The sequence below is a fragment of the Orcinus orca genome, chromosome 18 (genome assembly GCF_937001465.1).
Source record: "Orcinus orca chromosome 18, mOrcOrc1.1, whole genome shotgun sequence".
NCBI classification, from domain to species: Eukaryota; Metazoa; Chordata; class Mammalia; order Artiodactyla; family Delphinidae; genus Orcinus; species Orcinus orca.
The window spans coordinates 70,729,039-70,745,673 of NC_064576.1; the positions used below are offsets into that span (position 1 = coordinate 70,729,039).

At 42.5% G+C, this 16,635-nt stretch overlaps 1 protein-coding gene across 2 annotated transcripts in view; it reads right to left on the reverse strand.

The window, feature by feature from the left end:
- Positions 1-16,635, reverse strand: part of B3GLCT (beta 3-glucosyltransferase) — a 108,987-nt gene that overhangs the window by 68,826 nt on the left and 23,526 nt on the right. Inside the window, exons 2-3 of one of the 2 annotated variants that reach the window (XM_049701128.1) lie at positions 6,348-6,457; positions 2,086-2,154 (exon numbers count right to left, since the gene is read on the reverse strand). In XM_049701128.1, coding sequence (XP_049557085.1) covers positions 2,086-2,106 — 21 coding nt within the window. In that variant the 5' untranslated portion in view covers positions 2,107-2,154; positions 6,348-6,457. The remainder of the gene's footprint in view (positions 1-2,085; positions 2,155-6,347; positions 6,458-16,635) is intronic. The other variant, XM_012538951.3, reaches the window with a different exon arrangement.

Consider the following 16,635-nt stretch of genomic DNA (forward strand, 5'->3'; position numbering starts at 1 on the left):
TAAATAAATAAACCACTTGTATGGGTCCCTAGCTCCAGACTCAGAATCCTGCGTGGCAACGTCCAGCTGGCCACCCTCCATGAGCTGGGGAGACCCCGAGTCTGGGCTCTGAGGTCCTGAGTGGGCCGAGCCCACTCCCACCAGATAGAAATCTCCAGTAAGGGAAGGTGTCCAAATGCTGGGCGCCAGACAGAGACCCACATTCACGACATGGTGTGAAGAATTCATTACAGCTGAGCAAGCCCCAGAGGAAGTGCACTCGGTCTCACTGCTCTGTTTTCTCCTGCAGCATCTCGCCCAGGCCCTTGCCTAAGTAAATACTCCACAAAGATTTGGTAAACGGATGCATAAATTCTTACTCAACAGCAACGCAGTAAGAACTCCACTTTAATAAATAACTCAGTGTGATTACTTAACACCTACCGATTACGACAGAAAACAAACTTTCACTAAGTAATTCAGCATCCGATTGCTCTCACCTAAAAAGGAAAGTTTTGTGAAAGCGACTTGATTCTCACAGCTAACCTTTTAATGAAGCACCTCAAGCTGTCTCCTTGCCAATATGATAACGTCTAAAACCAGGAAAACACAAGGCCACTTTCTCAAGCTTCTTCACGCTCATCTGTGAAAGGCTTTGCTTCCAGCTTTCCTGCCTTATCGCATGGGAATGAGGTTTTTTAAACTAATGAGCCAAGACCTAGCTCTTCTTGAGAAAACAGTGATTTCCAAAACTTTCTGTGAATAAGCAGAATCATTTATTTGTAAGGTTGTGATTCTGCCAGCTTTTAAATAAAGTTCGTACCACAAAAGAAGGCAACAAAATTGGAACCATCTGCTCTCTTCAGAAGCTATTTAGCTGTGGGAAGGGAGAGTATGGAGGTTTCTAAGCAGCTAGTCTGGCCCCTTTGGGCCTAAAACAGAAAATGTGATCCATTATTGCCATAAAATGAAATTTACAGGGGCACCATAACCCCCCTAAAAAGAAAACCTTATAAGCCTAACCCACTTCTGAATTTTCTTTTCTGTATTTGGAGGATGCCTTAAAAATGCGTCCATACGTAGATGTAGAGAATGGACTTGAGGACACGGGAAGGGGGAAGGGTAAGCTGGGACAAAGTGAGAGAGTGGCATGGACATATACACACTACCAAATGTAAAAGAGATAGCTAGTGGGAAGCAGCCGCATAGCACCAGGAGATCAGCTCGTGCTTTGTGACCAGCTAGAGGGGTGGGATAGGGAGGGTGGGAGGGAGACGCAAGAGGGAGGAGATATGGGGATGTATGTATATGTATAGCTGATTCACTTTGTTATACAGCAGAAACTAACACACCATTGTAAAGCAATTATACTCCAATAAAGATGTTGAAAAAAAAAAAGGGTCCATAACTTATCCGTGGTCCTGCCCCTCCCTCAGGTCCTGCCTTCATTCTAAATTCAGCCTGTCCCCTCCCTCTGAGTAGTCACTCCTACAGGGGCTTATTCCCTGTCTCCCATTCAAAGTGATTCCCCAACCACACATGACCTGTGCCTTGTGCTAAGATCATACTTCAGTCTTCAAAATGTACATGAGTCTTTATTTTACTAGAACCTAGTTTTAAAAAAACACAATGATGCTTTCTCCTCTCTCCTTTATTGCCTCCAATTTAATCTTATTTTGAAATTCCTTTGGCGAATATTAATGGCTTCTATAATTTTAAGCAAGTGTTGATACATTTCTGAAGGTGCAGCAAAAACTATGTCAATCTAGGATCAGCCTTGGTTACCGGATCCCAAGTCCCAGAAGGGAAAAAATACTCTCATTTGACAGCCTCTCCATCACAACATGAACTCAAGCTTCTCCAACAGAGTCTTCGCCAGAGACCGAGCTGACTGCGCCGATTTCACGTAACAAAAAATACAAGAATTTTCACACAAACACTGACTCAAGAAGGAATTTTTTCCAAGTTCAAAAAGCAGAAGTCAAATCACAATTGACACACAGATGCCACGCACATAACAGGTATTTAAAACAAAATACACTCAAGGGCCTGATTAATTCAGAGACTGTTGCACAAACTCTCCTTATGGGTTTCTGTTAGCCTTACCTCCACCTGGCTTTTGTTCATGCACCTCTTTGTATAGTCAATCTTTATAAGTTCACATTACCCTTCCATCTGTAATGCAGGGAGAAAACACTCAGGAAAAAAGGTAGCACTTCTTCCAAATCTGCATTCTTCTATCTGTAGATGTACATTTAGGAACCCTGTACTGGTCAACCACATTACCAGCTCTACTTTCCATCCATTTTGATCTAGAAAGATCACTATTCCTGCTAAAACACGCTTTACTCACCCCCCCGAACAAATCCTAGGTCCCCTGGCATCCCAAAAGCAAACCTTCCTGATGACTCATGTCTTCGTCTTCCAGATCTGGTTCCCTGTTCCAAACCAACATCCCTCCAGCTAATTTCCTGTCTCTCCTATCTGATCTGATAGAAGTCTTCCTTCATGTGCTGTTTACATATCGCTGTACTTCCTAAACAACTTCATGACCACCGTCTTTCTCAAGGGCCCCATGGACTGTCTAGAGATGTCCTGTTACGTTCAAAAGTACCTAATGTAGCTACAGATGTGCAATGAATATTGTTGAATAGATATTTTAATAGACTTATATCGGATTTCTAATTTCTACTTAATGATACAGTCATTTCTATTATGAGATCGTTACCATCTACCTTATAAGTAATTCAAAGAACTAGAGTATCTTTTCTAAATCCTCTCTAACTCGGCTCCACCACAATCCAGAATGGTTCTCTGTACATAGGAAGCACTTGGTAAAGTCTGCTAGCTTCCCGACTAGAAGAACTATATCATTATAGACTTCAAAACCATTATGACCTGCCTTATAAGCATCAAACCTGGAAATGGGAGTGACAACTCCCAATGACCCAGACTGTTTCAGAAAACAAGGGAAACAGCTTCACCACTCTGGTAACAACTCCGAGTACAGTGTCCTGTTTCAGATAGAAAGCTCGCTTAGGCTCCTGTTTTTATACTCAAATGAGAAGAATGAAAAACGTTTCTGTTTTCAATAAGACCACATTTTAGCACCTTGAGGCGAAACAGGCGTAGGCAATGACTTGCCAAAGCAAAAGAGAACAGCTAGAAGCAGATGCCTAACTGCAGAAACCATTAAATTTCTGCACCTTAATCTTTGGCAGATTTCGTAGTCAAGTGCAACCCGACAGGAGTAAGGAATAAATAAACAGCAGTTCTAGACATCTGGTGGCGTGGAAGAGATATTTTGGACTATCAGATAAATATTCAGATGGTAAAACTTGTGGCTGATTCCTCCCTCACTAAGCAACTGTGGTGAATGCTCATGGTGGGCAAATCGATGGAGAAAACCAAAACTGCAACCTGAAGACTTCATGATTCAGGTCGCAGGTGACATCCTGTCCCGTTAGAGGCGCAGCACATACCTGGCAAACCATGGGGCTGACCCCTCAGAGGAGCCAGCCTGCTTCTGCCGCAGCACTGGTGCTGCCCTGACAACTCTGCCCCGGATTCGGCTGTCCCTGTCTTCCCCAGCTGACGACTAGGCTGTCAGTTCTTTTTCAAGAATATGTCAGTTTCTTAAACCAAGTTCCAGTCAAGTTGCAACTAGGGAGCCATTACCTGCCTCTCCAAGTGACTCTGCTGCCCTATAGTCTGTGCATCTCAGCACTTAATTCTCTGCAGTTAATCTTCTTTCTCTGTTTTCACGTAGTTCTAGGTCAGGGTAGCTCATCATTGCCCCAGGTATTGTCTACAGACCCGGTGTGAGCTTTTGACAATCCGTGGATCTCCAAGATGCTATTCGTGGAATAAATTCAACTTTAAATCACATACGTAACATAAAGAACTCTACAAAGAGAAAAAAAATGAACCAGGATCATGTACAGATGCAAACTGTAAAATCTTTCCAGCCATTTCAACTACCAAAAGACGTGTTAACCCAAATATGAAATTACCTGAGTTGTAACAGTACACCCTGGATCTTGTGAGCAAATTAAATCCAAGTGCTAAAATGAAATTCTGTCATAACTACTTCAGTACTCATAGCTGGCTTCCATGCTAGGAAAGAACTGAATAAGAAAAACAGACTATCTGATAATTAAAGGGAGGTTTCCAATTGCTTCAGTCTAGACTCCATTTATTATCACGGAAATTAGATGCTGGGGGAGGGGTTTGCTTGGTGATACTGCTTTATTAGGTGTCTTTAAATGTAAAACCAATACTGCCACCTAGTGGCGATCTAAGTCACCAGCTAAACAGGTGGTCTAAATGGCAAACTGTAAATGCAACGGACAATACAAATTAAGTAGAAGCATACTGAAACTAAACAGAAGCGCAGAATAAACTGCTAGAAAAGTTCAACACTTTAGAGAAATAGAAATGTTTTCTAACCTTTCTAGGAAACGTTACCACAAGCAGAACACTGATCATGGTTGAACCATCTTACAGCGTGTAACCAGGATGCTACATTCTTATGTTTTATACTGACCTCAGAGAACTTTAGAAAAGAGAGACACAAGGGCTTCCCTGGTGGCACAGTGGTTAAGAATCCGCCTGCCAATGCAGGGGACACGGGTTCGAGCCCTGGTCTGGGAAGATCCCACATGCCGTGGAGCAACGAAGCCCACGCACCACAACTACTGAGCCTGCGCTCTAGAGCCCGTGAGCCACAACTACTGAGCCCTCGTGCCACAACTACTGAAGCCCACGCACCTGGAGCCTGTGCTCCGCAACAAGAGGAGCCACTGCGATGAGAAGCCCACGCACTGCAACAAAGAGTAGCCCCCTCTTGCCACAACTAGAGAAAGCCTGCGCACAGCAACGAAGACCCAACGCAGCCAAAAAATAAATAAATAAATTTATTTTAAAAAAATAAATAAAACACACATGAATCTGCCTCTACAAAAGGGAAGGTACTTCTGGGAACAAGGTACAGAGATATATGTGCCCTTAATTCATATATGAATTCAAACGATACATAACTCTGTCCTGACATCATCGCTGCTTCACAGTTTGGGGTAACAGCCAAGGCCCAACTGAGCTAAATTCCATGAATGCTCACCTGAACCCCACTGAGGGACTATGTGGGGCCCTGCTCCCCGACCCCCGCACAGGCCTCTACCGGAGCCCACGGAGGAACCCCAGCCTGTCAAGGTTGCTGCAGGACTTCCTCTCTGATGGAATCTGAAAAGGTTTAGTAGAAGAAAATCTCCAAAGTTGGGTTTCCAGACAAAGGGGAACTTAAAACTCATCAAGCTGCTCCTGTCTCCAAGTAACCCGCCCCCCCAAAAAAACAAAAAAACCAACCACCTGTCTATAGCCTGCAACACTTTCCTCTCCCTTGAGAAGGTATGAGGAACCGAGGGTCTGTCCTTGCGGGGACGCGGGGAGGGTGGATGAATTTCATACGTAAAGCATTTAAAGATGAAGCACAGTAAGCTTTACTGTGAGCAGTGCCTTAACCTTGAATACCATTTACAGTTGTTCATTTTTCCATTGATATCTCCAACCCTTTATTTCCCAGCTCCCACCAACAGAAAGAAGCTGTCTGTCAAACACACAGGTCTCTTGTCAGAGAGCGCTTGACGGCTTTTACCTGCAGACAGCACTTCTGTCTTGAAGGCCACAGCCACATAGTGGAGCGGGCTGGGAGGAATTTCTTTGCTTGGCTAAAAAAGAAAGCTCCTGTATGGCAGCACAAGAAGGTAGCTCTTCCTTTGCCCCAAACCTCCAGCATCATTCAGAACAGATTTAAACTCAGCTCACGCCTATTTCAAACATCATTAAAGTGTACCTGGACGTGTCAGTCTTTCTCTCCATAATCCTTCTTGGATATTACATTATAAATCAAATCAAAAGTTCAATTAATAAGATCCAATTTTAAAACGGATTAAGAAACTCACAGAAGCAGCACCGCACTAAGGTTAATGAAAGTGTTATTTCAACATAGAAATTCCCATAGAACTTGTTACCAAAATTTTGAACATTAATTATCTTTGCTATTTTAAGCTCTGCCTTTAAAAAGTTATTTCTTCCACTTTTTTCTATCATACTTTATGATGAAACCGTGATAGTCCTATACATTTATATAATTCTCTTAAAAAATATATATAATAATTTAGAATACGATGCTTTGAGCATTAGAAATTAACTAGAGCATTTTAAACAATATAGTCCATATTAAGCCAGCAAAACAAAAAACGAGGTATTTTATCTCAATAAAATTGATCATCTATGGACCAAGAGCTTTGGAAAACATAAATGCATCAAGAAATAAGTAAGTACTGACATTCCAAGTCACCTCTACGTACCTGGGTAAGATCTGCAGCTTGCTTTAAGATGCTTTGTTTTAACTGTTCTGCTTTCTTTGCATGAAAAGAATTACTTTGACTCTGGATGACAAATGCAATTCCTTTTAAATCTAGAACAACAACAACAAAAAGTTTTCAGGTATTTTTTTTAACAACAACTGAAATAAACTTGAAAACAAGTCAAAAAAAAAAACAACCACAAGGCAAGCCTTCAGGCAATAAACTCTTAGGGAAAAAAAAAATCAATTTATATGTAATTCTAATAACACAATCTCCCTTTTTAAACTGATCTCTGCAACTTCCTTCCTAGAAGTTAGTAAGTAAATAAGCCCGCTGTACTAACCAAGTCTGTGGTAACAAACTGTGACGTTGCTCCTGCATCTGTCAGAAAGTACGCGAATGTTAATATGGGAAAGAACACTCACTTCCCTCGTCACTGAAAATCCAATGTCTGCAAGAAGCCTTTTAACAATTCCCACATAACCCTACAGTGTGTCTACCTGTTAGGGGCTGCATTGTGTCCCCCAAACTTCATGTGTTGAAGTCCTCACCCCCAGCACCTCACAATGTGACCTAATTTGGAACTGGGTCTTTACAGAGGTGATCGAGTTAAAGTGAGGTTATTAGTATAGGTCCTAATCCGATATACAGTACTTGGCGTCTTTATAAAAAGAGGAAATCCGGGCAAGAGACACACGGAGGGAGGATGCTGTGAAGACACAGGGAGAGGACGGCCACCTGCAAGCCAAGGAGGGGGGCCTCTGAGGAAACCAACCCAGCCTCCAGAACCGGGAGACAAACGTCTGCTGAAGCCACGCGGTTTGTGGCACTTAGTTTCAGCGGCCCTAGCAAACTAACACTCTACCTCAAGCACATTCTGGACAGCCCTTCAAGGTGACGCTCAGCAATGACCTCACAAGGCACCTGGCCAGGATGCAGTGTTCTCTCCAGGAAAACAGCCACGATTCCACACAGCAAGGCTGTGGCGGGAAGGGCTGCATAAAAGCCCGTCGGCAACACTGGCCATATCTGCCGCCAGCTAAGACTGGCTTCAGGGCAGCCGGTGTCTTGACAGGGTCCAGACCAGGGGAGACCACAGACGTCTCGCCACAGAGGGGGCTGCTCAGGCCCCGCACCAGGGAAGCACATCAGGCCTGCCCAGGTTCTGAGCTCGTGATAAAGAAAAGGAACTGCCGTTGTGTCAGGACGCTGCCACCAGACAGGGGTGCTGGCCGGAGGCAGGTGTCACAGAGTTTTAGCCTCCAAGCAACATGGATGGACCTGGAGATGATCATACTAAGTGAAGTAAGTCAGACAGAGAAAGACAAATACATGATATCACTTATATGTGGAATCTAATTAAAAAAAATACAACTGAACTTTTTTACAAAACAGAAATAGACGCAGACTTAGAGAATGAACCCCTGGTTACCGGGTGGGGGGGGCAGGGAGGGGAGGGTTGGGGGGAGGGATAGACCAGGAGTTTGGGGTTGACATGTACACGCTGCTATATTTAAAATGGATACCCAACAAGGAGTACTGTACAGCACAGGGAACTCTGCTCCAGTACTCTGCAATAACTTAAACGGGAAAAGAATTTGAAAAAGAATAGACATATGTATACGTAAAACTAAATCACTTTGCTGTACACCTGAAACTAACACAACACTGTTAATCAACTATACTCCAATATAAAATAAAATTTTTTAAAAAATTAAAAATTTAAATTTAAAAAACTGTAGCCTCCAGCAGGCTGACAGTAGATGAATGTGAGGACCCTCCCCCCACCAGGAACTTTTCACTTTAACCCTCGACTCAGGGCCGCTAACTTGGTTTTAATTTATTCCATTAAATTTTATCGTTCTCATGTTCAGTTCTATAGTTCCATTCATTTATTCACTCAAATATTCATACAACAAATAGCTCCACAGTGAGCAGTCCAGATCCTAAAAATAATCCAAAATGCTCTCTGGTTAAAACTCAACAAAAAATTTAAAAGGAAATGCTGAACAACCTGCTGAATATGACGTCATTCTTTCTTTGTAGGAGTTTATATAAATACGAACCCTCCACATACCGATCTCTGTTTTAAATCAGTATAAATCAGACACACAGATACGGCTCAAACGGGTATCTTCTACTTCAACTGAAATGGAACCTTCGATCCACTACATCTGAAACACTAACGTAACTGACTTATCAAAATGAAAAGTATTTATTTTTTTAAGACTGGAGTCATTAAGCCTCAGAGAATAATTTTTGCAAAATTTAATAAAGTTGAAGACGCACATGTGCAATGACCCAGAAACTCCAGCCTTATTAGTCAGCCTTGAGAAACTCTCAATGCGTGTACAAGGGAGTGTAACAAGAGTGCTCACAGCAGCACTGTGTAAAAAGAAACAATTGCAAGCAAAGCAGATACCCCCTAACAGGATACACAGATTGGACTACTACACAGCAATAAAGATTAACTGACGCTACGTGGATCAAGCCAGCTGGATACTGGAGATGAACCCTACAGACAGAATGCTGGAAGAAGCAAGGCACAAGGGAATAACCATACAGTATAAATCAATGGTTTACAAAAATATAAACACAAATATATAAAAATGGATATATACCATATATATGCATGTATACATATCAAATATGGTGTGAAAGTATAAAAGACCACAGGAGAATGATAGACACCAAATCGAGATAATGGTTTAAATGCTACAGCTGTGTTAGCAATATTTTATTTCTTAATCTGAGTGGTAGATACACCATGTTACTCTTTGTAGCTTCCTGTATGTTCAAAATAATTCATAATAAATTTTTTTGAAAGAGCAGCTCGGACTTCCCTGGTGGCGCAGTGGTTAAGAATCCTCCTGCCAATGCAGGGGACACAGGATCAAGCCCTGGTCCGGGAAGATCCCACATGCCACGGAGCAGCTAAGCCCATGTGCCACAACTACTGAGCCTGCACTCTAGAGCCTGACAGCCACAACTACTCAAGCCTGCGCACCTACAGCCCGTGCACCGCAGCGAAGAGTAGCCCCACCTCGCCACAACTAGAGAAAGCCCACACGCAGTCATGAAGACCCAGCGCAGCCAAAAAATAAATTAAATTTAAAAAATTATTTTTAAAGTTGAAAAAAAAAAAGAGCAGCTCCATCTGTCAAAAGGTTAACCCTGCAGGAATCAACTCCCACCACCTCCTCTACCAGATCAGCAAAGTTCCCACTGTTGGCACAGAAGCAGCTCTTTGGTGTGGGGAAGAGGCTTGGGGTGAAGAAAAAAAGCGAATTCTTCCCCTTTTCGTATCTGGGTCCTGTGCTATTTCCTCTGCTCCTGAGAGATCATCCCCTTCCTTTATCAAGTGCTTGGACTGCGCACGCTGTGTGCACTCACTCAGCAAACGTCTCCGAGCCTCTTCTAAGCACGAGGATCCAGGATACACAAAGGAGCAAGCGCGACCCCAGCACGGGAGTCTAGCTCAGAAGACGCCATCACAGCACGAGGCCGCGGGTGTCACTGCAGAGCCAAGCGGGGACCCTGGGGGCACAGAGGAGGAGAGCCAGTGCAGGGAGAGCTTCTGGGGAGGGGTGCTTCCTGAGTTTCCTCTAAAATGCAGCAGTGGGACTTCCCTGGCGGTCCAGTGGTTAAGACTCCGCACTCCCACTGCAGGGGGCACAGGTTCAATCCCTAGTCGGGAACTAAGATCCCACACGTGCACAGTGAGGCCAAAAAAATAAAATATTAAAATTAAAAATTAACATAAAAAAATTAAAATGAAATAAACATTTAAAAAGTAAAAAAAAAAATAAGACACAGTTTTCTACAGACTCAGGCACAAGGTAGCAGATCAGTGGCAGGAAGAAGAGAGTTATCGCAGAGTCCACAGCCACCTTATGTTGGTAGCAGCCCTGAGAGGTGACCAGGGAGTTTATCGGGCATTTCTGAGAAAAGGATGAAGGGAACAGTCAGTGATAAAGTTAGAGAGGAAGGATTTGTGTGCCACGCAACGAGGCCGGGTCTATAGATTAACAGCTTTCAAACTGGGGAAGGGCCCCAGAGCGCTCTGGGACCCCAGATAGCAGAGCCTCCCCAGAGGATGTGATGAGGACACCAAGTCCTGGGGACACCCAGGGACGACTTTTCCAACAGAGAGAGCAGTGAAGGTTCGGGACAGCAAATGGAGTGTTGGGCCCTGAAAGTATTACAGTTAGGGGAGGCTGTACGGTGAGGTAAGGAACGGCATGCGTGTGCTGGAGTTACCTGTATGAGGCAAAAGCGGAAAGGTGTACCCAGGTCCTACCACCCTGACACAATGAACGATGACCATGTTCAGCCCTACCCCCATTCCAGAAAAGAACCAGCATAGTACAGTTTGGTCCTTAAATTCCTGCTGTTCTTTATATCGGCACCAGGAAATGTTTCCTGACGTACATCCTAAGCCCTCCTGGACTGCATCGCATTCTGGCCGAGTCTAGATCTCCGGGTTGTCTTCTCTGTTCATGCCGTTCAACCACGTGACTCCTAAGCTCTCACTGCCTGGTCAGTGGAACCAAATAAGACGATTCCCCTATTTCCCCATCCCTTTGCTGATACTTCCCTAAACCCACTGCAATGTGCCTTGAGCAAACAGTCACAACTCAAGACAGACTGTCACTGTACCTCCTCCAGGAATGAGTGATAAATGGGTCACACACTAAGTGCCTGACAATAATGATGAGTGTGACGGGCGAGAAGGGAAGATAGTCAAGGATACAGCGAGGACCCACTCGGTGTTAAAGCTGACAGTAGCTGTAGAACTTTCAGGAAACAGGACCAGAGATGGCTACAGAGGGAGCCCTGTAGGAGGATTAACACTTCTGTGAAGAGGAAAGCAATCAAAGGTGGGGACACACAGTTCTTTGAGGCAGAAGCCCAGTGTGTCTCCCTTTGCTAGCAAAGCAATAAAGCTATCCTTTTCTTTTTTTTTTCTTTTTTATAAATTATTTATTTTTAGCTGCGTTGGGTCTTCGTTGCTGTGCACAGGCTATCTCTGGTAGCGGCGAGCGGGGGCTACTCTTCATTGCCGTGTGCGGGCTTCTCATTGTGGTGGCTTTTGTTGTGCAGCGTGGGCTCTGGGCACACAGGCTTCAGTAGTTGTGGCACACAGGCTCAGTAGTTGTGGCACACAGGCTTAGTTGCTCCGTGGCATGTGGGATCTTCCAGGTCCAGGGCTCGAACCCGTGTGCCCTGCATTGGCAGGCAGATTCTTAACCACTGCGCCACCAGTCATTGGTTCAAGATGCTGGAGTAGAAGGACGTGCTCTCACTCCCTCTTGTGAGAGCACCAGAATCACAACTAACTGCTGAACAATCATCGACAGGAAGACACTGGAACTCACCAGAAAAGATACCCCACATCCAAAGACAAAGGAGAAGCCACAATGAGATGGTAGGAGGGGCGCTATCACAGTAAAATCAAATCCCATAACGGCTGGGTGGGTGACTCACAAACTGGAGAACACTTATACCACAGAAGTCCACCCACTGGAGTGAAGGTTCTGAGCCCCATGTCAGGCTTCTCAACCTGGGGGTCCGGCAACAGGAGGAGGAACTTCCAGAGAATGAGACGTTGAAGGCTAGTGGGATTTGACTGCAGGACTTCGACAGGACTGGGGGAAACAGAGACTCCACTCTTGGAGGGCACATACAAAGTACTGTGCACATCAGGACTCAGGGGAAGGAGCAGTGACCCCATAGGAGACTGAACCAGACCTACCTGCTAGTGTTGGACGGTCTCCTGCAGAGGTGAGGGGTGGCTGTGTCTCACCGTGAGGACAAGGACACGGGCAGCAGAAGTTCTGGGCAGTACTCCTTGGCATGAGCCCTCCCAGAGTCCGCCATTAGCCCACCAAAGAGCCTGGGTAGGCTCCAGTGTTGGTTCGCCTCAGGCCAAACAACCAATAGGGAGGGAACCCAGCCCCACCCATCAGCAGACAATGAGATTAAAGTTTTACTGAGCTCTGCCCACCAGAGCAACAGCCAGCTCTATCCACCACCAGTCCCTCCCATCAAGCCCCTTAGACAGACTCATCCACCAGAGGGCAGGCAGCAGAAGCAAGAAGAACGACAACCCTGCAGCCTGTGGAACAAAAACCACATTCACAGGATGACAGACAAGATGAAAAGGCAGAGGGCTATGTACCAGATGAAGGAACAAGAAGAACCCCCAGAAAAACAACTAAATGAAGTGGAGATAGGCAACCTTCCAGAAAAAGAATTCAGAATAATGACAGTGAAGATGATCCAGGACCTCAGGAAATGAATGGAGGCAAAGATCGAGAAGATGCAAGAAATGTTTAACAAAGACCTAAAAGAATTAAAGAACAAACAGAGATGAACAATACAATAACTGAAATGAAAACTACACTAGAAGGAATCAACAGCAGAATAACTGAGGCAGAAGAACAGATAAGTGACGTGGAAGACAGAATGGTGGAATTTACTGCTGCAGAACAGAATAAAGAAAAAAGAATGAAAAGAAATGAAGACAGCCTAAGAGACCTCTGGGAAACATTAAATGCAACAACTTTCAGATTATAGGGGTCCCAGAAGGAGAAGAGAGAGAGAAAGAACCCAAGAAAATATCTGAAGAGATTATAGTTGAAAACTTCCCTAACATGGGAAAGGAAATAGCCACCCAAGTCCAGGAAGTGAAGAGAATCCCAGGCAGGATAAAGCCAAGGAGAAACACACCGAGACACACGGTATTCAAATCGGCAAAAATTAAAGACAAAGAAAAATTATTGAAAGCAGCAAGGGGAAAATGACAAATAACATACAAGGGAACTCCAGTAAGGTTAACAGCTGATTTCTTAGCAGAAACTCTACAAGCCAAAAGGGAGTGGCATGATATACTTAAGGAAGCCAGAAGGGAGTGGCATGATATACTTAAGGTGATGAAAGGGAAGAACCAACCAAGATTACTCTACCCAACTCTACCCAGCAAGGATCTCATTCAGATTCCATGGAGAAATCAAAAGCTTTACAGATGAGCAAAAGCTAAGAGAATTCAGCACCGCAAAACCAGCTCTACAACAAATTGTAAAGGAACTTCTCTAAGTGGGAAACACAAGAGAAGAAAAGGACCTACAAAAACAAACCCAAAACAATTAAGAAAATGGAAATACGAACATACATATTGATAACTACCTTAAACGTGAATGGATTAAATGCTCCAACCAAAAGACACAGACTGGCTGAATGGATACAATAAAAAGATCCATCTATATGCTGTCTACAAGAGACCCACTTCAGACCTAGGGAGACATACAGACTGAAAGTGAGGGGATGGAAAAAGATATTCCACGCAAATGGAAATCAAAAGAAAGCTGGAGTAGCAATACTCATATTAGACAAAATAGACTTTAAAATAAAGAATGTTACAAGAGACAAGGAAGGACACTACGTAATGATCAAGGGATCAATCCAAGAAGAAGATATAACAATTATAAATATATATGCACCCAACATAGGAGCACCTCAATACATAAGGCAACTGCTAACAGCTATAAAAGAGGAAATCGACAGTAACACAATAATACTGGGGGAATTTAACACCTCACTTACACCAATGGACAGATCATCCAAACAGAAAATTAATAAGGAAACACAAGATTTAAATGACAAAACAGACCAGATAGATTTAATTGATATTTATAGGACATTCCATCCAAAAACAGCAGATTACACTTTCTTCTCAGGGCGCACGGAACATTCTCTAGGATAGATCACATCTGGGGACACAAATCAAACCTCAGTAAATTTAAGAAAATTGAAATCATATCAAGCATCTTTTCTGACCGCAACACTATGAGATCAGAAATAAATTACGGGGAAAAAAATGTAAAAAAGACAAACACATGGGGGCTAAACAATACGTTACTAAATAACTAAGAGATCACTGAAGAAATCAAAGAGGAAATCAAAACATACCTAGAGACAAATGACAATGAAAACACGACGATCCAAAACCTACGGGATGCAGCAAAAGCAGTTCTAAGAGGGAAGTTTATAGCAATACAATCCTACTTCAAGAAACAACAAACATCTCAGATAAACAATCTAACCTTACACCTAGAGGAACTAGAGAAAGAAGAACAAAACCCAAAGTTAGCAGAAGGAAAGAAATCATAAAGATCAGAGCAGAAATAAATGAAACAGAAACAAAGAAAACAATAGCAAAGATCAATAAAACTAAAAGCTGGTTCTTTGAGAAGATAAACAAAATTGATAAACCATTAACCAGACTCATCAAGAAAAAGAGGGAGAGGACACAAATCAATAAAATTAGAAATGAAAAAGGAGAAGTTACAACAGACACTCAGAAATACAAAGCATCCTAAGAGACTACTACAAGCAACTCTATGCCAATAAAATGGACAACCTGGAAGAAATGGACAAATTCTTAGAAAGGTATAACCTTCCAAGACTGAACCAGGAAGAAACAGAAAATATGAACAGACCAATCACAAGTAATGAAATTGAAACTGTGATTTAAAATCTTCCAACAAACCAAAGTCCAGGACCAGAGGGCTTCACAGGTGAATTCTATCAATCATTCAGAGACGAGCTAACACCCAACCTTCTCAAAGTCTTCCAAAAAACTGCAGAGGAAGGAACACCCCCAAACTCATTCTATGAGGCCACCATCACCCTGATACCAAAACCAGACAAAGATAGTACAGAAAAAGAAAATTACAGACCACTATCACTGATGAATATAGATACAAAAATCCTCAACAAAATACTAGCAAACTGAACCCAACAACACATTAAAAGGATCATACACCACAATCAAGTGGGATTTATCCCAGGGATGCAAGGATTCTTCAATATATGCAAATCAATGTGATACAGCATATTAACAAATTGAAGAAGAAAAACCATATGATCATCACAATAGATGCAGAAAAAGCTTTTGACAAAATTCAACACATATTTATGATAAAAACTCTCCATAAAGTGCTCACAGAGGGAAACTACCTCAACATAATAAAGGCCATATAGGACAAACCCACAGCAAACATCATTCTCAATGGTGAAAAACTGAAAGCATTTCCTCTAAGATCTGGAACAAGACAAGGATGTCCACGCTCACCACTATTATTCAACATAGTTTTGGAAGTCCTAGCCATGGCAATCAGAGAAGAAAAGGAAATAAAAGGAATACAAATCGGAAAAGAAGAAGTAAAGCTGTCAGTGTTTGCAGATGACATGATACTATACATAAAGAATTCTAAAGATGCCACCAGAAAACCACTAGAGCTAATCAATGAATTTGGTAAAGTTGCAGGATACAACATTAATGCACAGAAATCTCTTGCATTCCTATACACTAATGATGAAAAATCTGAAAGAGAAATTAAGGAAACACTCCCATTTACCACTGCAACAAAAAGAATAAAATACCTAGGACTAAACCTACCTAGGGAGACAAAAGACCTGTACTCAGAAAACTATAAGACACTGATGAAAGAAATTAAAGATGATACAAACAGACAGAGAGATATACCATGTTCTTGGATTGGAAGAATAAACACTGTGAAAATGACTATACTACCCAATGCAATCTACAGGTTCAATGCAATACCTATCAAATTACCAATGGCATTTTTACAGAACTAGAAAAAAAAATCTTAAAATTTGTATGGAGACACAAAAGACCCCGAATAGTCAAAGTGATCTTGAGGGAAAAAAACGGAGCTGGAGGAATCAGATTCCCTGACTTCAGACTATACTACAAAGCTACAGTAATCAAGACAATATGGTACTGGCACAAAAACAGAAATATAGATCAATGGCACAGGATAGAAAGCCCAGAGATAAACTCACACACCTATGGTCAACTTATCTATGACAAAGGAGGCAAGGATATACAATGGAGAAAAGACAGTCTCTTCAATAAGTGGTGCGGGGGAAACTGGACACCTACATGTAGAAGAATGAAATTAGAACACTCCCTAACACCATATACAAAAAATAAACTCCAAATGAATTAGAGACCTAAATGTAAGACCGATACTATAAAACTCTTAGGAGGAAAACATAGGAAGACATTCTTTGACATAAATCACAGCAAGATCTTTTTTGATCCACCTCCTAGAGTAATGGAAATAAAAACAAAAATAAACAAATGGGACCTAATGAAACTTAAAAGCTTTTGCACAGCAAAGGAAACTACAAACAAGACAAAAAGACAACCCTCAGAATTGAAGAAAATATTTGCAAACGAATCAACAGACAAAGGATT